Genomic DNA, 22,718 nt, shown 5'->3' on the forward strand with positions numbered 1-22,718 from the left:
TAACTAGATCTAGTTGGGATTTTTACTTGAATTAAGTTGAGACTGGCACCGACATCGGTAGTTTATTTTTTGAAAAGTTAAGTTAGCAGAGTCTGAGGTTTTGTATCTTGTTTTTAATATAAATTGCTTCGAGATGGCGAAACTGATATCAATAAGCCTTTTGCTCTTCCTCAATCATGTCGTTGTTTATGCTGAAAATCTTAGTCAGTACTGTAATACCAATTTGTGTAAGAAACAAAGGACACACATTGCGTGCGATAATAACTTGGTAAGTTTGTGTTTAAGGATGGAAAAGAACTTAAAGGACAAAATGATTTTTTTTTCCGAAATTATTTTGATTGCTGAAAAATTGCCCAATTTTAAAAAAAGTTAAAAAATTTATCTAAAAATTACTTTTTAATTTTTAGAAAATCAACTCATCCTGTGCCAGTTACAGTGAAATGCTCAAACTTTCACCAAAAATTAAACAAATCATTCTCAACAAACACAATGAATACCGCAACAAGTTGGCCTTGGGAGGAGTTCCTCACTTCCCATCGGCAACTCGAATGGCAACAATGCGATGGAATGATGAATTGGAATTTATGGCAAGTTTGAATGTCAAATCGTGCACTGGGACTCATGATACTTGTCGAAATACACGTAACTTCAAACATTCAGGACAAAATATTGCTAGAAGGACAACATTCAATGATACCATTCCATTGGAAACACTCGAATACAACATCTATCATGGTATTGATAGATGGTTTCGTGAGCATTTGATATGTGAACGTGATCGAACAGTGATATTTAATAATGGAAAGAAGAAATGTGGTCATTTTACTGTGATGATTGCGGATCGGAATACACATTTGGGATGTGCGGTTATGCATATGAAGAAGGAGAAGACAGTTTTTACGTGTAATTATGCATGGACGAATATTAAAAATGCAAAGTTGTATAATACGGGTAGAGCAACTTCGCAATGCAAGACGGGAAAGAATCCTAGATATCAAGGATTGTGCTCAATTAATGAGAAATATCCATAGATATTGAGGAACCTATAAAGGATTATTACTATAAATGGTGTCCTCATGAAAAAAAAATATAGTTAACTACTATGATTATAGAATTAGATAAATGATTGTTAAATTTTATATTGATATGAGTGAATTAAAATAAACCTTCAACTGAAATTCTTTCGTTGTTTTTTTTATTTGAGAAAATTAAGGTTTTTGAACTATTAACGAATCACTGTGGCGTATGAGTAACATTTTTTTCATAAGAAAAACTTGAACGAAGAGTATAAGGCTGAATTTATTAACGCCTGATTAGACCAGGGTCGATAATTTTTGAAACCAAAAAAAATCATAGTAGAATGAAACCCATTGGAAAAGGAGGTGAATATGATGAAAATTAAAGGAAAAATAAATTACGGGCGAGCCGAGTTCGGGAAGTGGGTGGGTTGAGTTTTTAATGGTAAAAAATGGTATATCTCGATTTCCGGCAAAACTACAAATCCTATAGAAAAAAGTTGTATGGCAAAGTTGTAGGTGATAAAAAGATCTACAACTTTTGTTCCAACAATTTTTTCACATAACCTCAAAATTTATGTGAAAAATTCAAAAAAACCGAGTTTTTGGTTTTTTATTTTTATCTTTTTCAAAAACAAAAATTTTTCTACGAAATTTGGTGAAAACTTACCTTATTATGTCCCAAATACACTGTAATTTATTTGATTTAAAATATTAATTTGTTCACCTTATTTTGACTTAATACCAAAAAAAACACCCTTATTTTCAATCGAAAATTCACGTGTCAAAATATCAGCTTTTTTCAAAAACTCGGTGAGCATGACGTTCGTTAAAATGTCTTTTTTCTGATGGTGTAAAAAAATTTTACATTAGTATACTATAGAACATGTTCTAGTAAAATTCAAAAAATGAAAAAAGCTTGAATTCGAAAAAAAAAATTTATCATTGTTTACAATTTTGGCCTATTTATTCAAATTTATTCTTTAATTACTCAAAAAACGTAAGATTTCATGTAACATTGATTAATCTTACGTTTTTTGAGTAATTAAAGTGTAAATTTGGATAAATAGGCCAAAATTGTAAACAATGATAAACATTTTTTTCGAATTCGAGCTTTATTTCATTTTTTGAATTTTACTAGAACATGTTCTATAGTATACTAATGTAAAATTTTTTTTTACACCATCAGAAAATAGACATTTTAACGAACGTCACGCTCACCGAGTTTTTGAAAAAAGCTGATATTTTGACACGTGAATTTTCGATTGAAAATAAGGGTGTTTTTTTGGTATTAAGTCAAAATAAGGTGAACAAATTAATATTTTAAATCAAATAAATTACAGTGTATTTGGGACATAATAAGGTAAGTTTTCACCAAATTTCGTAGAAAAATTTTTGTTTTTGAAAAAGATAAAAATTAAAAAACCAAAAACTCGGTTTTTTGAATTTTTCACATAAATTTTGAGGTTATGTGAAAAAATTGTTGGAATAAAAGTTGTAGATCTTTTTATTACCTACAACTTTGCCATACAATTTTTTTCTATAGGATTTGTAGTTTTGCCGGAAATCGAGATATACCATTTTTTACCATTAAAAACTCAACCCACCCACTTCCCGATCGCGGCTCGCCCGTAATTTATTTTTCCTTTCATTCTTATCATATTCCCCTCTTTTTCCAATGGGTTTCATCCTACTATGATTTTTGTGTACTTTTTAATGTTTTTGAAGGCATCGGCACTGGTCTAGATGCTTTTGCAACAAAAATATTTCTATCGCAAGACGTGATGCTTTGTAGGTAAAAAGTAGTGCAAAAGTTGTGATGCAAAAGCAACGATGCGTTTATGAATTCAGCCTAAGATTTGTATCGGCGACCAAATAATCAAACCAAATGGACGTTCAAGATTTTACATAAAAGGTGTAAAAATTGAAAAGCCAGACTTGAAAGCCTTATTTTCAAATACAAGACATTTTACTTTAAGGGAAAGTCGTGGATAGCCATTATTTCTTTACAAATAAATCTATAATTTAATACAAACCATTTTTACAAAATCAAAAACGGTATAGCAGAAATGAATTATAATTTCATACAACTGGGGTCAAATCGTCGCATCCAATTACAAAACTTCAAGTGAACGTAATTTTTGGTAGAATCTGCATCTATGTACATAGGTTATACAATTATGTGACAGATTTTACTTCATTCACTTCTATGTGCCAGACTCAAGGAACAATGTTGCCTTCATTAAAGGTATCTGAGTGTTCAATTCGCGTGGGTTTGAGTCCCATTTTTGGCAATTTTTTTGTTTTTATTTTTTAAATAAGTACATTTTAAGAATTTTATTAAATTTTTTGCTGAGCAGCTCAGATCACATTTTCTTGGACAATGTTGTTAATATTTAGGAAATTTTCAAACTAAATCTTGGGTGATCCCTTTTTTTGTTTTGAGTAATTTATAAAAATTATCAAAAATTTCGTTTCGTACTTGAGTTATAAGGGTTTTTATGTTTTTCGGTGTTATTTTATTTAAATAGCTCAACTAAACTGATTTTAAAAATTCCAATGTTTAATTATGTAATTTGCTGTTTTTTGTTCAAAAATTTAAGAAAATAAATTGGTATTTCAGAATTAGAAGAAAAAATGCTCCTCAACAACGATTATAGAGCAAAATTTAAATAAAATGATTTCAAAGTATAAAAAAAGTAGGAGAACATATTCAAATGAGATTTGAATATCTTTTATAAAAAAAATCCTGGAGATGAACAGGAAATACAATTGAAATATATTTAAATCGTTATTAGTTCTTCTTCGAATATAACTAAATTTTATTACCGACTTCCAAAAATGAGGAGGTATTCAATTCGTCTGTATTTTTTTTTTTTGTGTTTTAAAATCAGACGAAGTTTGTCAAAATTAGAGCTTTTAGAAGGAAACTCATAACAAACCGTTATAACACTAGAACGAAGCGAAAACGAGAAAACTACCTGTTTTTTATATGAGTTGTATAGAATTACCTCAGGCGGTGACTGTTGGATACCCTGTATAGTCAGTATGATATGAATAGATTTTCATTTAAACATAACATGAAGGTTTTTACTTGCTCTATAGGACAAGTATTGGTTTCGAGTAGAAAAAAAATCGAGGTTTTAATCAAAACCAACATTACGATGATGGAGAAGATCAAAAAAGTGGTTTCCCTCATGCCGTCCGTCGGTCTGTGAGTGTGTGCGTTTGTGCGTCCATCTGCACGAGCGAGCTAGGGCCTAAACGGATGGATGGATTTGCTTGAAACTTGGTACAAATGATTTTTTCGTAATTCCCTAGACCCGTTTTTTTTTTTTTTTTTTTTTTAATATCTCCTTTTTAACTCATATCTCACATATAAAGTTTTCGAGGTATTGCAATTTTCTCGAAAACGGCTCTAACGATTTTCATTAAATTTGGTTTTTCTCAAAAAATGCCGAGAGCGAAAATATGGCGTTGCGGTTTTTCAAAAATTGACATATTTTTAAGTTCATATATTTCATCAAAGCAATCATAAGTCAATTTTATTCAAAATTTACAGACATCGTATTGAAGTGTAAAATGTAAAAAAAATTTTAAAAAAAAGTTTTTCAAAAAAAATTTTTTAACTTAATTTTAACTTTCTATTTTTTAATTTTTTTTTTTTCACACTAAACAAAATCTTTTAATAGATATTTAAGATAAAGATACTTTGAAGTTTGAACTACAAGAGAATGAACGTTGCGACTAAGTCGTGCATTTTATTTATTTCACTTTTAGTACAAACGGCATACCTAATTGGCATTTAATTTCAGCATTCTTTTCACTTAAGGCTTAAAGAAAGTTTTTGTGTCTACCCAAAAGCCTACATATTAAATGTTACATCCATCAATCACTTACCTACGTTTCTCCTTTGCATGTTTACTCCAGTCAATCTACATGTTATCAACACTGCCAGGTCCTTAAACTCATTAACGACTCACTTCGATGTGTTTGTTGTTGATGGTCTATATTTCCTCCGTTAACCTTCTTCGATTTGTTAGCTATGTTAGTACTTCAAAGTCTGTTATTTTCAGCAGCAAAAGATTGACTTAGGATTCGCAAAATAATACACCTCCTGGAAAAATATCTGAAGAAGTAGCAATTCCAAAGAATTGCTTCTATTCAAAAGTGCTGCATATGTTGAAACTAGAATATTGAAGAAGACTATTTGGAAATCAATGCCTTTCTGTTTACCGCACCAAAAGAAACTTTGAAGTCTTATATGTCATTACAAAAACAAACAACAAACATTCTGATGACCATAAAACATTCATTTATTTTTTTTTATATCTCTTATACATATGTATGTTCAATTGTGTGTTTTTTTTCTCTTTTTTGTCTTTTGTACTACATTACAAAATTAAATAATGAGATTTATATATGAATAGTAAATATAATATATATATATATATATAAAAAAAACATGACCAAATTAAATAATCCACTATTTAAAAATACTTTTTATCACTTGCTCTACTCGTTTGTGACGTAGATTACACCACAAAACCTCTACAAGCTCGCGCTATTCTTCGAGGATAAAGTTTAGAATTTTGGTGCTCATGCGGTATTCATCGGGCCAAGTGATTCGACCACATTTCTACAAAAAAGAATACAAGATCAAAAGTTTATAAAGGGAATTGGAAAAATTGACATTCATCCTTACATCACATATAAAAAAGTCGGTTTGTGAGTAAATAGCGTTGTTGCTTATTTTATCGGTTTTAACCAATGCTGAAGAAAATGTCCTTCCCGTTCGAAGTACTTCGTCCGTTATTGGTTCTATAAATAAAAAATGATCACATAATATTCTTTGGACATCTAAAAAATACTCTTACTTGAGTTAAATACTAATTTAATAGCTTTTGCACTTGTTGCAGTCGAATTAGGCCTCGCGCCGTATGATGTTTTTGTCGACTCGGGACCGAATTTGAGAAAACGCATTTGATGTCCCGATGCCGATATGAATTCAATGCCATTGCACTTCGGACAACGTGTGACAATCTCGTTTCTATTTATTGAAATATTAAAGTACTGAATCACATTAATAACTTGATTATCGGCGGCATCTTCGGGTATTTCAATGCAAAGACTCTTCGGTAGAAGTTTGCTCAAATGTACAAAATGAGAATCGCGGGAGAGAATACAACGATTCTCCTGTTGGGCCCTACGCACGTAATTGTCTAAGCTCGAGCGTGAATTTATTTCCAAACAATCGATACCAAGGCGACGTAGATTATGAAGAAGTCCACCAAGTATTGAATCACAGATGAATTTTATTTTTGTTGAACTAAAATGAGATTACATTGTAAATACGAATTGGCCCATATAAGGGAAAAACTTACCTAATACACTCCATGGAGGTATTGCGAGAGCTTTTTCGAGATATTCTAGAAGATGAGCTACTTTCTAATTGTTTGTTAATCGATTTCTCGGGTTTTGTACTATTTGTCGATGTTATTTGATCGACAATTTGATCAATGTCATAACCTAAGCGGGTTAAAGATTCGGCTATTACTCTGTAGATTTGTACCAAGCAGTAGGCATCGAGGGCTGAAATAAAAATTTTTTTTCAATTTAGGAAAATTTATGGAAACACTTGAAATTTTTTCTTTTTGCAAAAATCTTTAAAAATTTGCTATTCTGAGTCTCATTCCATAAAGCAAAAAGAATCATTGTTTATATTTAGTTACCTGCATAGATAATTTGATCCCGACGTAATGGTCTTTTGGCCCAGTTGGATAATTGATTTGATTTGTCCAATGTTTTTCCCAAACAAACTTGTGATAAAGCACTTAAGCTAGTTCCCGATTTAGCAGCTACAACAATGAATAACAAATTTATAAAATTTTCAAATCAATAAAAATATAAACTTACCTCTTTTATATGGAAAACTAAACGATTGCATATATTTCAATCGTTTCCACAAATCCTTCAAATCCAGATAACACGATCCACTGGACAAACACAAATTCATTTGTGGCAAGCTTTTTTGCAACATCAATAAGTCTTGTTGGAGGGCAAATCCAATTTTCAAAATTTCCAAATTATTGAATATATTTCGGCCAAAAAGTCTCCACAAATCATCAGTTATATCTTCTGACATGACATCAATGAGATAAACTTTATCAAATGTTGCCAATTGAAGTAAACTAACAGTTTCCACTTGACAAGCTGAAGGCTTCCACTCAGAATCGAAACCAATTAAACTGTGTTTTTCTAGAGTCCGTATCATATCGGTGAAAGTTGACTTGCGATCGACAAGAATAATAGCTTCATCTCTCAATTCCAATTGAAGATAATCATCTTTGATTCCCGATGGAGAGGCATCATTGGAATTATTCGATGGAAGGTCATCGCACACTGAACCACATCCACCACCGCCACCCCAACCTCCGTCGACTGTGTCACTACTTGTATTATGGTCGCTATCATCGACATAAAGGGTTGGTGGCCACTGCTCGGTGGGGATTTGATATAATTTGACCCAATAGAGAGCCTCTTCTCGGTCACCATGCGACGAAATATTCGCCACAAGATCATATTTCAAAACCGTTGTGGTTGCTGCATCTTTCACAAGCTCACGAAATGAGTCACGACTCATTTCGCCATCTTTGAAACGCTTATAGAGGTAGTACATGTATGAACGAGATTTCGAATAACTCAGATTCGGAGTAAGTTGATCATCGATTTGGTATTTTTTGGCGAGGCGAGCTACAAGTTTCGACATTGGCCGGAAACTTATTATGGATTGATTCAGTTCAGTGTATCCATAACGTCTGGAATAAAATAATATCAAGTAAATAATATAAAATAATATTTCTAAGTGATTTGCAATGACAAAAGAACGATCGAACAGGATGTCAGCATTTAAAAAAAACTCACTCAATGATCGGATAACAATGATCGATCACAGTCTTTCGTTTGTCCAATAGCGAGTCAAGAAACTGCACTATTGCCTCCTGCTGATCTTTGGTTTTATCCAGACATTCAACAGCAAGATTCGGTTTGTTCTGCAAAATTAACGGCAACACTATTTGATAAATATCAAAGGACTGAGTAGCCTCCAAGAAGATAGCCCAATATGCTGCCTGTAGGAGTAAAATAAAAGAAAAACCAAAAACATGACAAAGACATGGAATCAAGTTTAGAATTTATCTTCTCTACCAACACCTTACATCTTTGTAGCGCTTCTCGTCGATGAGCTCTTGGATTTTTGTCACAAGAATATCCTTGATTTTGGTTAATTGATAGGCGATTGTGATGCCTTTGTAAAGTGGCAAGACTCCCGATGTCTTGATAAAATTAAATGCAACCATTCGCATGTTGTCATTGCACGAATTGGCGATTTCGGGGTTGCTCTTGTGTAAAGCACAAATCGTTTCAAGAACTGAAAGTAAAAACGAGGTGTTTTGTGGATTAATTCGTACAAAAAATATTCATTTCAGGTTAGAGCCTCCCGTACACTATAGATCTATAGGTCTCTGTTTAAATTGTTAGAGCGGTTCTTATTTTGAAAAACTTGGAATTTGTATGCTTTCACAGGTAAATAGGATTGGAAATAAATACAGTAAATATTTACAAAACTTGAAGTCTCTAAATTACTTCTTACAAAGCAACTTAAGTTTCTTATGAGAATATTATGCAGTTTTAGTCTTCGAACAAACTTTTTGATCCAAATTTGATGTTTTTGGGATAAGGTGCCTTTAGAGTTAAAGTGTTAGAAGCTTGAACTATGCGAATTTTAATTTTGTTCTTTCTGAAACCTTTTTTATATTTTTTAACCTTGTGTTTCTAAGTTATGATAGATGGCTTTTGCTTTTATTGCAATTTTCTGCTAATCGTGGTTAAGGATTTTCGAAATTTTAAGTTTTATGGACTGCAATTTTTTTACACATATATTTGTTTATATTTTAAACATCCGTATAGGTTTGGGTTTTTTATTTAATTTTATCAAGATTCTCTATGAGCATTTAGAGTTTTCTAACTTTTGTTCATCCAATTTTTTTCGGAGTTCAATGCCGTTTTCGATTGGCCAATACAGATATAAAATTTCAAAAGTGAGTGAAAGCGATTCAAACTGTTTTATTGGATTTAAAAATGAGTAAATCCTTGAGCGAAACCAATCAAAAACGACATTATGTAATAGAATTATACAGGGTGTCCGGTAGAAAATGGATAAGCCTGAAATGGCTAATAGGTGCACTTTTGACTGTTCTGAAACCGAATAGAAAAAGTTTCTATCGCAACCAGTTTAGAAAATATTAGCTTTTTTTCGTTCAGTGTACTTTAAATTTCATCATCTTACGTTTTCTTTAACCACAACCACGAATGAATGAATTTTATAAATTTCTTATTTTTATAATTTTCTACAATAATTGGCTCACTACATAAGAAGTTAAAAGTTTTTATAACCGTTGCATCTTTTCTTTAAAAAAATTTTTAAATTTGTTTTTCGATGCAAAATGTAAAAAAAAAATATTTTATGAAAATTTTCAAACACCTGTGGTATAAAAAAAATCGATAGGAACGTAGGTGGCCAACTTTTTTAAAAATATGCGCGTTTAAAGGGTATTGCAGAACGGTAAAAGTTTTTATTAAATTTAGAGTTACTAGGAAGTTATTGGTACCAAGGTGCAAAAAAAGCCTATTAATTTAATAAATTATTTTAACTGTAAAATCTTAAGTTTTTCAAATTGCTGCCACAAATGCATGGATTCCATCATTTTTTTTAATCAGTCATATTTTACAATAATTCTTCTTACACATAACTATTAAAAAAGTGTTATAACCGTTGAACAATGGCTATAAAAAAATAAAATAAATAAACTGGTTGCGATAGAAACTTTTACTATTCGGTTTCAGAACCGAATTATTTCATCATTTCACATCAGCAGTGTTAATATGCTTCAAATAGAACAACTAGACCGAGAGCCCACAGCAAATTTTGGGAGTGGAGGTATAACCAAAATGGGAGTATGCAGTCTTATAGCCTTATGCTTTCTAATAACGAATTAAAAAGTCTAGCAGCTTTAAATCGCGGCATTATATGGTTTTCGGGAGGTTAAATACCGCCAATTTTCCAATTGATGTTAGTCGGCTAAATTGACACAAATTCATATTCTCAATATAAGGACTGATGCTCTGTCATTTCCTCAAATGTAAACGTTTTATCTCAAAATAAATGAATCATTGTTGTCATACATAAACAAAAATAAAAACAATTTTATATCTGCACTATTAGGTCTGTTCTACACTTTGGGGCTAAATATTTTTAATAAGCTGAAGATGTACAATAAATGACCTTCAGGTAGAGGGACCATATTTAAGACTAAAGCCTGGTACTTTGTTCCTGCGAAGCAGGTCGTAAATCGAAATAAATTTTCAAATTGTATTTTATCCAGTAAGCTGTGTTATTAAAACAATTTGACAAACTATCAACTTTATGTTCGGTGACTTAATTCCCGGTAAAAAATCACAATACAGGCTAAGTACTTATATTCGAGAAAGTACTAGTCTATTTTTTGCGTGAGAGTTAAACAATTCATATTAATGTGACGATCAGTCTCAGTAATGGTGATATAAGCAGGTACATATTAGCGTAACCACCTGAAACTAATTGGATCTGACGAATTTGTCTCCCTAATTACAAAAACACCCATGACAGACGTTTTATTCGCCCACATACCAGTCCAAAAACGTGTTCTTTTTCGCGCTTGTCAGTGTTCAGGCATGAGTAATTTTTGTTTTCAGGCAGTCAATTGAATCAAGAGGAGTATAATCTCAAGCCCGCGAAAAAGTATGTATATTTGGGCTAGTCTGTAAGGTTTTTTAACGCTAACAAAAAGTGTTTCATGGATGTTGTTGTAATCAGGAAAAGGAGGGCGTCAATGCAGGTGCGGGGAACTAAGTCCACGGGAACTAAGTCCACTGAGGTAGTTAGTGAGAACGAAACCCACTTTAGTAAAGTGGAGTAAGTTCCCATGCTAGGTGGGAATCTAATTCCGGAAAAAACGTGTGGTGTTCGTTCCCTCTGAATGTTAACTTAATTCCCATTTCACCAAGAAGAAGTTAAATAAGAAGAAAAAGAGTCGCGTTTTAAATTTGAATTTTTACAGAATCTGGAAAATCAGCAGTTCATTTCGAAATCTAGTTTTCAAGAAACTGAAAAGAGCCCGACAAACAATTTTGGTTCTATAAAGCTTTACAGATGATATTGTTGCTTCTGTAAAGCATTATTGTTAGTAGGGAGTGTAAAACCCACGGAACTAACCCAATTGGATGTTAGTTCCATTTAATTTGGAATTAACATCCGCGGGACAAGGCACAGTTTAGTTAAAAAAGTGTTGTTATTGACGCCTTCCTGGCGACTTCACATACCTTTAGCGCAGCAACGAAGTTACGTGAGCGGGACAGAGAACCCTAACTGGTAGACCAGAATGTGTGTCTGTGGCTTGTGTCTTGTGTCGCTGTCAAAGACGCCGACATTGGCGACTTTAAATATCCTAAGTGGACCGCTCACGCAAGTTCGTTCCTCTGCTTAGGTAATGTTAGATCGCCAGGCAGACGCAAAATTTTGCCCAGGGGAGAATAAATTTTGAGGTGTGAAAGTAAAAATTCGCGCGAATTTTTATTTTCACACCTCAAAATTTATTCTCCCCTGGGCAAAATTTTTTTCCGCTTCGTGTTTGGGTTGTACAAATTAAATAGATTCTCATGTGAGCAAAAGTTTTTCCCCTTCACCCTGTTATCAACTCAAAAAGAATACATATCAAAAATATTTTCGAAAAGACTTTCACTTTCCATGATCTTATTTTGTCACGATGCTATTTCGACTAACCATTAACATGTGGGAAATGAGTGCCGAAATTGTTTTTTTGGGACTTATGTATGTATGTCTCAGTAGTGAGGGACATACCTAAGTATTGGATTCTAGTAAACTGGGACATAAATTCCGAAAAAAATCGGGACTTATGCCCCTGCGCGTTTTTTTTTTTACTAAAAAGTACTATTACGAAAAATAACGCTAAATCGTTGTTGAAAATAAATTCTCTTTTAATTTTGTTGAGTGTGTACTAGGTTCCCATTAGAGAGTGGAATTCAATCCCACCTTGAATGGGAAAGAAAACCACTTCACTAAAGTGGATTTTGTTCCCACTCAATGAGAACGAAGTCCCTCAGTGGACTTAGTTCCCTGCACCGTCAATGCAGGTGCAGGGAAATAATTCCACGGGAATCTGCTCCACATGGGAATTTATTCCACTTCAAGTGGGAATCTAATACACTTTTTGAAGTGGAATAAATTCTCACCGTATAAGGGAATTTATTACACCTATTTTTTTGTGGAATTATTACCCACCAAAAATCTGAAAAATAGATAAATTTCTGAATATTTTGAGAGCCATATTTGAATTCATGTTAATCAATACTTTATGTATACGGAAATAGAAGGTTTAGTTTTACCAAAATATTTTATTTAAAAAAAAACGACGTTGTATTCTTTTTCAAAACAAACGATTAAATAGTTTTTCCTTCAACTGAAATATTCACAAATGTTTATATAATTCCAATTCTTCAAAAAATACGTTTTCTCTCAAGTTGGTCTTATTAAAGTTTGACATTTGGACATAAATTTGCCGGGACATTTGAGTTTGTATGTGTTTAATAACATACCTACTGATATTTAATAGAAACACAAATGTACATTTATGTACATTTATGTATATTGTATATGTCATATAATCCGGCAAACGCGAATCGGAAAAAAATTTGCTCACATGAGAATCTACTCAAATTTCACAACCGAAACGCGAAGCGGAAAAAATTTTGACCACGGGAGAATCAATTTTGAGGTGTGAAAATAAAAATTCGCGCGAATTTTTATTTTCACACCTCAAAATTGATTCTCCCGTGGTCAAAATTTTTTCCGCTTCGCGTTTCGGTTGTGAAATTTGAGTAGATTCTCATGTGAGCAAATTTTTTACACTTCGCTTTCAACCAATTATTACAAGAAGGATTGATATGTTTTTGATCATTAAGTTCTCATTATTTGTCCGCTTTGTTTGTAAGATATTTATTCAAATCACGCGAACTGAAATCTATGAGACTTGAAAGAAATCTTCTTCCTCTTTTCAGTAAACTATTGTTTTGCTCTGAAATATATATTATTTTCCCAGATCGAATTGGAAAGAGCTCTACTTTTCTAGGCATGAAAATGGTTTATAAATTTCTGACTATTTGAAACAATTTTCTAAGGTGAAAAATCAACTAAGCTTATAATTTTCATTCAAAATTACATACGATATTTGTACCTTAAGATATTATCTTTTTCCGCAAAATCCAGCTTTTCTCCAGATTGCACATACAATACAAACATAAAGTAGAATCATTCTCCAAAGTGACAAGGAATAAATCATCAAATTTGAAGGTGAATTTATTTCCCAATAAAAAGTGTAATAAATTCTCACTCGAGGCGGGAATTTATTCCACTTCAAAAAGTGGAACAGATTCCCACATGAGGTGGAATAAATTCCCATGTGGAGCAGATTCCCGTGGAATTATTTCCCTGCACCGTCAATGCATACTGGTAGACAATCGTTTTCGCCATCACCATGACAGGAAGTGTCCTACGAAACGGTCAAACTAATTTACAAAATAAACAATAGTACAATCTTTAGCAACCCAACCTATAACATGCAAAGGGAATAAGATGTGTTTTTTAAAGCAACAAAGCAAAAATGACCTTAATTCAAGTTTTTTTTTTATATATTTAGAATTCTATCAGACAATTCTCGACCTAAAAACTTAACAACTAGGTCACGATAAGATAATAAAATATTTCATCTTAAACCAATTCTTACCGAATAATGCCAAATTCTTGTTCTTCAAATTATTGCATCCTGGACAATTGGCAAATAGTTTAAGTGCCAACATCAATGGATTTTCATCATTTAAATAGACGGCTTTTAAGTTTTGACTCAAGCTTGGAGTGCTCTTATCTACAATAAAAACAAACGAGAACAATCAAAAAAACTGTATTTTAGGTATACCATTTTTTTTTTTGTTAAACTCAACACTCACATGAATTCCACATGGTTTGATATGAAGAGAACCATGTTTCCAATGCCATTGGCAATTGGGCATCAAAATCTTCGCCATTTAGGCCAGCCGATTTTGTTATATTTGGAACAACGGTAATTTTCAGATTTTGAGTGAAAATTTCCAATGACTCAAAATCCTATTAAAAGGAATATTTTTTTTTATCTTTATTTTTTGTAAGGAAAAGAAAAATGAAGGAACCCTACCTCGTCTTCATTGCTGTCATCTTCGAAGCCAGCTGGAAGACCTCTTCCGTGGTACTGTATCATTTTCTTTTCACCTTACTTTTTTTACGATTTATAGAAAAGTAATTTTTATATTAATAAAAACTTTAAGTTTGTGTTGTATTGTTTTCTTTTTTTTTTACAATTTGTATAGTTTTGTGTATAAAATTTATGGTAAAAACTAGAAAAAATCAAAGGAAGAAATTTTTTTGCATGGAATGCATTTTTTCTCGATTTGATTTTGGATGCAGAAAAAGAGAAATTTATTTGTGAAATGACGTTTGTTGTTAGAGATGTGCATTAAATAAATAATACATAAGTGCTGCCAAAATAAACCACTGAAAATAAAATCGATAACATTTTTATTTTGTACCTTTTTGACAATTTGCACACAGTAGAGACACCCTTCAAGCAAGAAAACGGAGCTCAGTAAAGACACTTCGACCTCAAAACGCGAAAAACCAGGTTGCACTCACACACTTGCAACTTTTTGTGTATGAACACAAAGTCGAAGGAGAATCGTGGTGAAAAAGTGAGAAAAGGAAAACGAACGTAGGAAAGACAAAGACAACAAGACAAGGTATAATGAGTCATTTTGTAATTATTTGTCGTTTGTTGCAGTATCTCGTCGGTGGTCGGGTCGTGCGTTCTAAAACTATCTATATGCAATCGGCTTCGCGGTGATTATAATTTCCATACTAGTCTGAGCCGCCGTGGGATTCGTTTCGTAGTCGAGGTCGGACTCCTTTCGAAGCCGATTCGGACCGAGGTCGGACTTGTTTGCTTGAAGGGCAGTTACACAACTATTACAAGCTGTAAAATTTTATTATCGAGTTAGTTTTATCTTCTAAAATCGATGGATTTGGCCCGTTGTACAATCGTGGGTCAAGCCTGGTACGCAGATCGAGCTAAATTTTAGCCGAGACAAAATTTCCATACAAGTTATCGATAATTTGTATGGGATCCATTTTAGCTCAAGCCTGGTACGCTGCTCGCGCTAAATTTTAGCTCCCATACAAATTATCGAAAATTTTTAGCCGAGATAAAATGGATCCCATACAAGTTATCGATAACTTGTATAGGAATTTTATCTCAGCTAAAATTTAGCGCGAGCAGCGTACCAGGCTTCAGCTACTATTTTTCGATAATTTGTATGGGACATAAAATTTAGCGCGAGCTGGGTACCAGGCTACAAGTTATCGATAATTTGTATGGGAGCTAAAATTTAGCTACATCTGCGTACCAGGCTTCATCGGTAATTAAATTTTTTGGGTACTACCTAAAACAAAAATAAATCTATTTTGGCATCACTAAATTTGGCTGTACTCACAAGTGTTCCAACATACCACCAAGTTCCCATCTTGACAGCTATTATTTTTTTCTCCTTAAAGTTGTCATTCTTGTTTGTTATTTGGAAATGAAATTTCTGCAGACGGAATAAAAAAAGGCATCTTCGCATCACACAAATTCATAAAATTTTAATTTTTAATTTTATTTCCCTCAAAATCACAATAAATTCAAATTAAAAGAGGAGTGAAATTAATTTAATCATCCCACACAAAAGAAAATAATTACACCTTGTAGTTTCCATTTGCTGCTTGGTTTTCAAAAGAAGAAACAACAAAAAAAAAATGGACAGCACAAATGGTGAGTTTGAGAGTTTCATGAAAAATTCGATTATATTTTAGGTTATGTTATGTGTCCAAAAGCGACTTCTTCCGTGTTTAAGAAAAAAAAACGCAAGGAACTGTTGTTTTACATGTAGTATGTTGTTAATTTCCAGGTTCAGAGAATGCCAAATCGCGTTCTCCATCAGCCGAATCGCATAGTTCGAGAAAATCAAAAACTTCCCACAGAAGTCGCAGTGGATCGAGAGATTCCGCCGTAAACATATCTCGTGAAACAAATTCTCGCTCACGAAGCAGGTCGCGCAGTTCAAATGCTGCTGGCGCCAATTTGAGTGGCGAGAGAAAGTCAAGAAGTCGCAGTGGAAGTGCGGCTTCGAAAAAGTCCAAATCAAGGTCGAAGTCGAGGTCACGCAGTGGTTCGGCTGCGTCGAGACGTTCACGTGGTAGTAATGTGTCCAGACGCAGTCGAAGCAAGAGCGGAAGCCGCAATCGAAGCGGATCGAGGAGGAGCCGAAGTGGTTCTGGAAGCAGGAGTCGAAGTGGGTCTAGGAGAAGTCGGAGTGGATCCAGGAGAAGTCGTAGCGGATCGAGAAGGAGTCGAAGTGGCTCGAATAGAAGTCGCAGTGGCTCCAGGCGCAGTCGTTCCGGATCTGGAAGTAGAAGTCGTAGCAGGAGTGGATCCCGCAGAAGTCGAAGTGGATCCAGACGAAGTCGGAGTGGATCAAGAAGGAGTCGCAGTGGATCCGGTAGTCGAAGTCGTAGCGGATCTAGAAGAAGTCGTAGCGGCTCTAGGAGAAGCCGAAGTGGCTCCAGACGAAGTCGTAGCGGCTCTAGGAGAAGCCGAAGTGGCTCTCGTCGTAGTCGAAGCGGATCCAGACGCAGCCGAAGTGGCTCCCGCCGAAGCCGAAGTGGCTCAAGGCGTAGCCGCAGCGGCTCAAGGCGCAGTCGCAGTGGATCCCGTAGAAGTCGCAGTGGCTCGAGGAAGAGTCGCAGTGTTTCGAAGAGGAGCAGAAGCAGGAGTGGATCGAGACGCAGTCGAAGTGTCTCGAAAGCTAAACGAAGCAGTCGCTCTAAATCTAGATCCCGTTCAGGATCTGGGGCAAGATCTAGGTCTCGTAGTGTTTCCAAGTCGCCAGTAGCCGCTAAGAAGAAGCGTGCCCTGCTGAGTGATTCGGAAGATGAAGAGAGTGCCGTTGCCAGTTTTAAGAAACGCCCAAAAATCACAGACACTGACAATGAAGATGAGGATGATAATGTTGCTGATAAACCGGACGAGGAAACACCTGAAGGTGAGAAGGCGCCTGCCAAGGAGGGGATAGTAGACAGTTCGGATGATGAAATTATGCCAGTTAATAGTGAACAGTAAGTATTCTTAATCCCAACTTTATTTTTATTATTCATTCTTAAGCCTGGTACGCTGCTCCCGCTAAATTTTAGCTCCCATACAAATTATCGAAAATTTTTAGCCGAGATAAAATGGATCCCATACAAGTTATCGATAACTTGTATGGAAATTTTATCTCAGCTAAAATAAAAAGAAAATATTGAGGGCCCAATTTATTGACTCTCCATTAAGCCTGGTACGCTGCTCGCGCTAAATTTTAGCTTCCATACAAATTATCGAAAATTTTTAGCCGAGATAAAATGGATCCCATACAAGCTATCGATAACTTGTAGGGGAATTTTATCTCAGCTAAAATTTAGCGCGAGCAGCGTACCAGGCTTTAAACTTAAATCGCCATTAAAAAAGGGAATTTTAAAATTAAAAACCAATTTCGTTTAATTCAGTCTCTTTTAAGGATTTTTTTGAAGTTTGGCATCATTAACTAATTGAGCATTAAATTTAAAAGTAGTTTTAGTTAAAACACCAAATTCGACCTTTTAAGAGGGATTTTTAGAGCTAATGGAGGTTTTAAACAGAATTTCTATTTATTCACTCTCCATTAGTGTCAAATGTCATTTCATTTATTTTTTGTATTTGAATTATTATTTTATTTGAAAAATGTCAAATGAGGTAAAGAATTATTAAAAAAACATAACAATTATGAAAAAAGTCCAGACTACAATTTTTTGTAGGTATACCCACATGCATTTGTACCATAAAAAAGAACAAAATTCAAAGAAATTAATATATTTCTTGTCTACTTCGCACAGATAATACTAGATCTACTAGATTATATTCTCCACTTCAAAACTAATCATTTTTGAGATGCTGCATAATACATACATAACATACATAACATTGCAATTGAAGCCATGAGAAGAAGAGATATAAAGCTTACTTCTAAACCAATGACACGAGATGAATGCCGATAACACTTAAATTTAAGTTGTTATATTGACACCGATGGAAAAAATTAAAAATTTCACTTAACTCCTTCTTCTTCTCATGGTTTCAATTGTAGGTTGTAGCATTCTTTGGTTACCACTGGTATATCGTTAATCTCTTGCATTTTCTGGCGTTTTCAGCTGCAAAATACTTACGGGTCATAGTTTTTTGGTTTTTCTTCCAATTCAAATCTATTTGATTTGACAAAATTGTAGCTTTTGACAAATTATTTTTCAAACAAAATAAAAAATCCCTAGGATATTTTTAACAGAGTTTTAAATTTAAAGTTTCCATTAAAAGTAAGGACTTTAACTAAAGAACAGTGAATTAAATGAATTTTTAATGATGTATACTTAAAGGCGACAATAGTTTAACGAGGCCGTTAACTAAAGCGATAAATTTCAAAATTTAATGGAGGCTCAATAAATTGGCCCTAAGTTAGGTACATTTTTAAAAGCTAGCTATTTTAATAAACAAAACAAATAAATTTAGTTTTCAAGTTCAACATCCACACTAAAATTAAATAAATTAACACAGTCCCATTAAAGAATTAAACATAGTTACTTTAGATCCAGCAAAAGGTTTTGTTAATAATAACAGCAATCATTTTATCTTGTTGAAATACTGTACTGTGTACTAATATAATCAATTATGATAGCTTTCATTTGTTGCCAACTGAACCGCTCCATGATTGTCACAAAATAGATCTGTTGCGTCAAATTGTTAAAAATTTCTTCTTCTAGTCCTTTGAAACGGCTGTTTTATTGCCTTATACTCTACTTCGCAGGTGGACAATGCAATTTTTGTTTGTCTTTTTGATCCCCAGAAAATAGTACCATTTTACACATATGATTTTCTTTCGTCTTGGTCATTTGCGAAGTCAGCGGATTGCAATGGTGCAGTGGATGTAGTGCTTGACTGCTAACCTTGAGGTGTGGGATCGAGTCCTACCTTAGGCAGCATTCTTTTACTTATTCCTCACCTTGGACGCCACTCGTGGGATTATATGAGATAATAATCATCTTATTCTCAATTCACTGTACCAACAAAAAATTCTTTCCTATCTTTCTATTCCTTCTAATTAGTGCCTTGCACTATGCATTTAAAAGACCTTAGGCATATAGTTCAAATTATTATTATAATAGCCTTTAACTCTGGAATATTCATTTTTATCTTTCTTATCGTAGTTTGTAGGAAGATTTCATTGGTGTACAAGATTTTATAACCAAGAACCAAAATATACTATTCAGAAGGTTTTAAGGGTGCTGAACACGAATCTAAAGTCTGACAACTTTTATTTGTTTCCGCTTTCGCAACTTTTGCAAAAAAACGGTATTTTGACTATTTTTGAAAGTAGGCTTTAATGTGTGATAATTTATTTCAACATAATTTGTCTATAAGAATTATTTTTCTTCTCTCAAAAACAGTATGAATCATTGTGATATCGTCGGTGAAACCAGAAAAGTGTGTAACTCCAAATTTTCTGAAAATTAGATTTGAATGCCATCTGTTAGACAAACCTAATATCTACCGTTCCTTAATCTCAGAATCCCCTTAAAGTTCATAGTTTTTATTTTATTAGCAAATTAGAAAATGAAAACTCATACAAATGCCTTCAAAACGATTTTGTTTTTTTTTTTGCTCTCCTATAAAATTTGCTAAAATGGAGTTACACACTTTTCAGGTTTCACCGACGATATGTCTTTTACTGCCCGTGATATGTGATATCTTAAGTTAAAGTAATAAGCCAGAGACTAAATTAACTTAATCTTAAGTTTAAGTTACTGGTCAGCAAGATTTTTGCACCAAGAAAGGAAATATACTTTTCTAATGGTTTAAAAAGGTGCTTATCGATATCGGTATCGAATTTGATATATTACCCTTATAAAAAAAAGATATATCGCAAAGATTTGAACAGTTTTTGAAAGAAAAAAAGAAGTTCTTATAGACATGTTGAAAAAACTACCACATATTAAAGAATAACCGCTAAAATAGTCAAAATAACGTTTTTTTGCATTTTCTAATGGTAATATTTCGACTCCAGATTCGAGTTTAGCACACTTAAAACCGTCAGAAAAATTTATTTTGTTCTTAATACCAAAAACAAGTTTAATTTTGTAGAACCGTGTTTTTAACATTCTGATTTGTCAAAAAGTAACATAATCTGACATGCCTGTTGTTTACGAGTTTTTGTTGATCTTCTAAGAAATTGATTTTCATTTTCGTTCACGTCCTCACTTGAACTAATTTCTATCGTTTCACTTACTTCGAATAGTTCAGTTTCATTTGCTTCAGTTGGTAATTCTTCATGGTTTCAGTCTTCAATAACAGGATTTCTTTCTACATATCGCACTTTAAGAAAGATCAATTTTGAAATAGATCGATATTCGAGTTTGCAAGGTCAAGATCTAAATTCGTACCAAATGGCGTGACTCTGTCTGCAAAACTTGCCGCAAGAGAGCAGAAGTCTCGTTTTCAAATTCAGCTCTTTATACGTAAATTTTGTTTTATTTTTTGTTAATAAAATATACTAAAAAAAACCAAAATTCGATTCATTCGTTCAGCCTTCTCATTTTGCGATGGACTATAATACGGGGCCAGTGTTTGATGAATTACATATTCCATTTTCAGTGCATATCACTTTCATTTGCTTGTTTATAAATTTTAGTCCATTGCCCAATCTTAATTTCTTTATTTTCTTGCTTGTTTTTCTGCCATAGTTTGAAATATCTTGAAAATATTACAACTTGCTTCAACATGCAAACATACTTCATATACCCCAAACGTTTTTGCTGAATTTCTATTGAATTTACTTGAAAACTTTTAAAATTTTGTATGAACGTTCAACAGAGCAGCAAGCTTCCAACCCATTGTTCATCGTAATTTTATTTTCAAGTTCAACACTAACTTCTTTCTAATCTATTTTCAGGAATGACAACTTCATATCGGACTTCGATGCAATGTTGCTTCGTAAAAAGGAAGAGAAAAAACCTCGTCGGCGACGAGGTGACATTGAACTTATCAATGATAACGACGATCTAATCGATCAGCTCATCATGAACATGAAACATGCCGCCGATGAGGACCGGGAACTTAACAAGGCCAACAAACCTGCTGTCAAGAAGATCTCAATGCTGAAACAAGTGATGTCCCAGTTGATTAAGAAGGATCTGCAATTGGCTTTCCTCGAACACAATATTTTAAATGTCCTGACTGATTGGTTGGCACCGCTGCCCAATAAAGCTCTTCCCTGCCTGCAAATTAGGGAGAGTATTCTGAAGCTTTTGTCAGATGTAAGTTTGATTTCCATTTTTCCTCAATTCGATTCTAACCTGTCTTTTAGTTCCCCACAATCGATAAGAGTTACCTCAAACAATCTGGAATAGGCAAAGCCATAATGTACTTGTACAAGCATCCAAAGGAGACAAAATATAACAGAGAACGAGCTGGTCGTTTAATCTCTGAATGGGCTCGACCAATATTCAATCTGAGTTGTGATTTCAAGGCAATGTCGAAGGAGGAACGTCAGCAACGTGATTTGGAACAGATGCCGCGGGCGAAGAAGGCTCCCGAGCCAGAAGCAACAGTATCGGACAAGAGTAACAAAAAGGGCAGTCTTAATACAGCGTTCGGGTCAACAGACGATAGTCCATTGCGACCAGGTGATAAAGGTTGGGTAGCTAGAGCGAGAGTGCCAATGCCATCGAATAAGGACTATGTAATTCGACCGAGGTCAACTGTGGAAGGTGAAGTCAATCCGGTAAGTTTGATTATTTCCAAAACATCGAATTTGTTAATTAATCTATTTTTGTTTAAATATCCTCAGGTTCAAAAGAAAAAACCAAATCGATATGAAAAGCACATGAAGAAATTTATAGATGCGAAGCGAATGAAAGAATCCAGACGTGCCGTAGAGATATCAATTGAAGGAAGAAAAATGGCCCTTTAAGCAAAAGGTTGCAGGGGAGAGACTATTACTACTTATAATAAATAATTAGATTGTATTACAGTTAAGTCGAGTGCAAATTGAAAAGCACATTTTTTGAAAAGCATTCAATTTTGCTTTTTATGATTAATTTTGTTTTTTTAAATAAAAATTTAAGAGATAAAACTTGTATGTTGAAAGCTTGTACTTACGAGTAGTTGTTTTTTTTTCTATTTGGAATGGATTTTTAATGAATCTATATGTTTTTGAGAAAGCGAGGGGGAAGTAAACAAATTAAATCTTTGTATTTCTAACTATTTTGTATGGAGAAGTATTCTTTTTTGTTTAAAGTAAATTATAATCGGCGCTATCGAGACGCCCACGGGAACTAAAAATTCTAGCAATTTCATACGAATTGGAGAGATGTTTCTTTTTGAAAGAAAACATTGAAATAAAATC

At 33.6% G+C, this 22,718-nt stretch overlaps 3 protein-coding genes across 3 annotated transcripts; 2 read left to right on the plus strand and 1 right to left on the minus strand.

The window, feature by feature from the left end:
• Positions 1-1,172, plus strand: LOC129910442 (antigen 5 like allergen Cul n 1-like). Its single transcript, XM_055987826.1, has 2 exons — positions 1-268; positions 408-1,172. Exons 1-2 carry the CDS (start codon positions 134-136, stop codon positions 1,029-1,031), a joined length of 759 nt encoding a protein of 252 aa, XP_055843801.1. The 5' UTR covers positions 1-133; the 3' UTR covers positions 1,032-1,172.
• A 4,167-nt stretch (positions 1,173-5,339) lies between these two features.
• LOC129910477 (exonuclease mut-7 homolog) lies at positions 5,340-14,630 on the minus strand. The gene is made up of 11 exons (XM_055987879.1): positions 14,360-14,630; positions 14,136-14,292; positions 13,916-14,053; positions 8,234-8,445; positions 7,941-8,146; positions 6,933-7,834; positions 6,749-6,874; positions 6,401-6,608; positions 5,894-6,345; positions 5,722-5,837; positions 5,340-5,655 (listed from the first exon to the last, which is right to left on the minus strand). The coding sequence occupies exons 1-11, from the start codon at positions 14,420-14,422 to the stop codon at positions 5,581-5,583; spliced, it is 2,655 nt and encodes an 884-aa protein (XP_055843854.1). The 5' UTR covers positions 14,423-14,630; the 3' UTR covers positions 5,340-5,580.
• A 1,155-nt stretch (positions 14,631-15,785) lies between these two features.
• On the plus strand, positions 15,786-22,473 carry LOC129910335 (IWS1-like protein). The gene is made up of 5 exons (XM_055987674.1): positions 15,786-16,024; positions 16,161-17,367; positions 21,264-21,627; positions 21,678-22,094; positions 22,161-22,473. Exons 1-5 carry the CDS (start codon positions 16,009-16,011, stop codon positions 22,281-22,283), a joined length of 2,127 nt encoding a protein of 708 aa, XP_055843649.1. The 5' UTR covers positions 15,786-16,008; the 3' UTR covers positions 22,284-22,473.
• Positions 22,474-22,718: the final 245 nt, after the last annotated feature.

Source organism: Episyrphus balteatus, chromosome 2 (assembly GCF_945859705.1).
Source record: "Episyrphus balteatus chromosome 2, idEpiBalt1.1, whole genome shotgun sequence".
Taxonomy (NCBI): Eukaryota; Metazoa; Arthropoda; class Insecta; order Diptera; family Syrphidae; genus Episyrphus; species Episyrphus balteatus.

Excerpts from the sequence above, each read along its gene's own strand:
- LOC129910442 (XM_055987826.1), top strand. The coding sequence starts at position 134 with ATGGCGAAACTGATATCAATAAGCCTTTTGCTCTTCCTCAATCATGTC. Across the intron at positions 269-407 it reads TTGCGTGCGATAATAACTTG|AAAATCAACTCATCCTGTGC; the intron begins GTAAGTTTGTGT and ends TTTAATTTTTAG.
- LOC129910477 (XM_055987879.1), bottom strand. The coding sequence starts at position 14,422 with ATGATACAGTACCACGGAAGAGGTCTTCCAGCTGGCTTCGAAGATGAC. Across the intron at positions 8,446-13,915 it reads CAAGAATTTGGCATTATTCG|TTCTTGAAACGATTTGTGCT; the intron begins GTAAGAATTGGT and ends TTTTACTTTCAG. Across the intron at positions 8,147-8,233 it reads ACGAGAAGCGCTACAAAGAT|GCAGCATATTGGGCTATCTT; the intron begins GTAAGGTGTTGG and ends TTACTCCTACAG.
- LOC129910335 (XM_055987674.1), top strand. Across the intron at positions 17,368-21,263 it reads ATGCCAGTTAATAGTGAACA|GAATGACAACTTCATATCGG; the intron begins GTAAGTATTCTT and ends ATCTATTTTCAG. Across the intron at positions 21,628-21,677 it reads TTCTGAAGCTTTTGTCAGAT|TTCCCCACAATCGATAAGAG; the intron begins GTAAGTTTGATT and ends CCTGTCTTTTAG.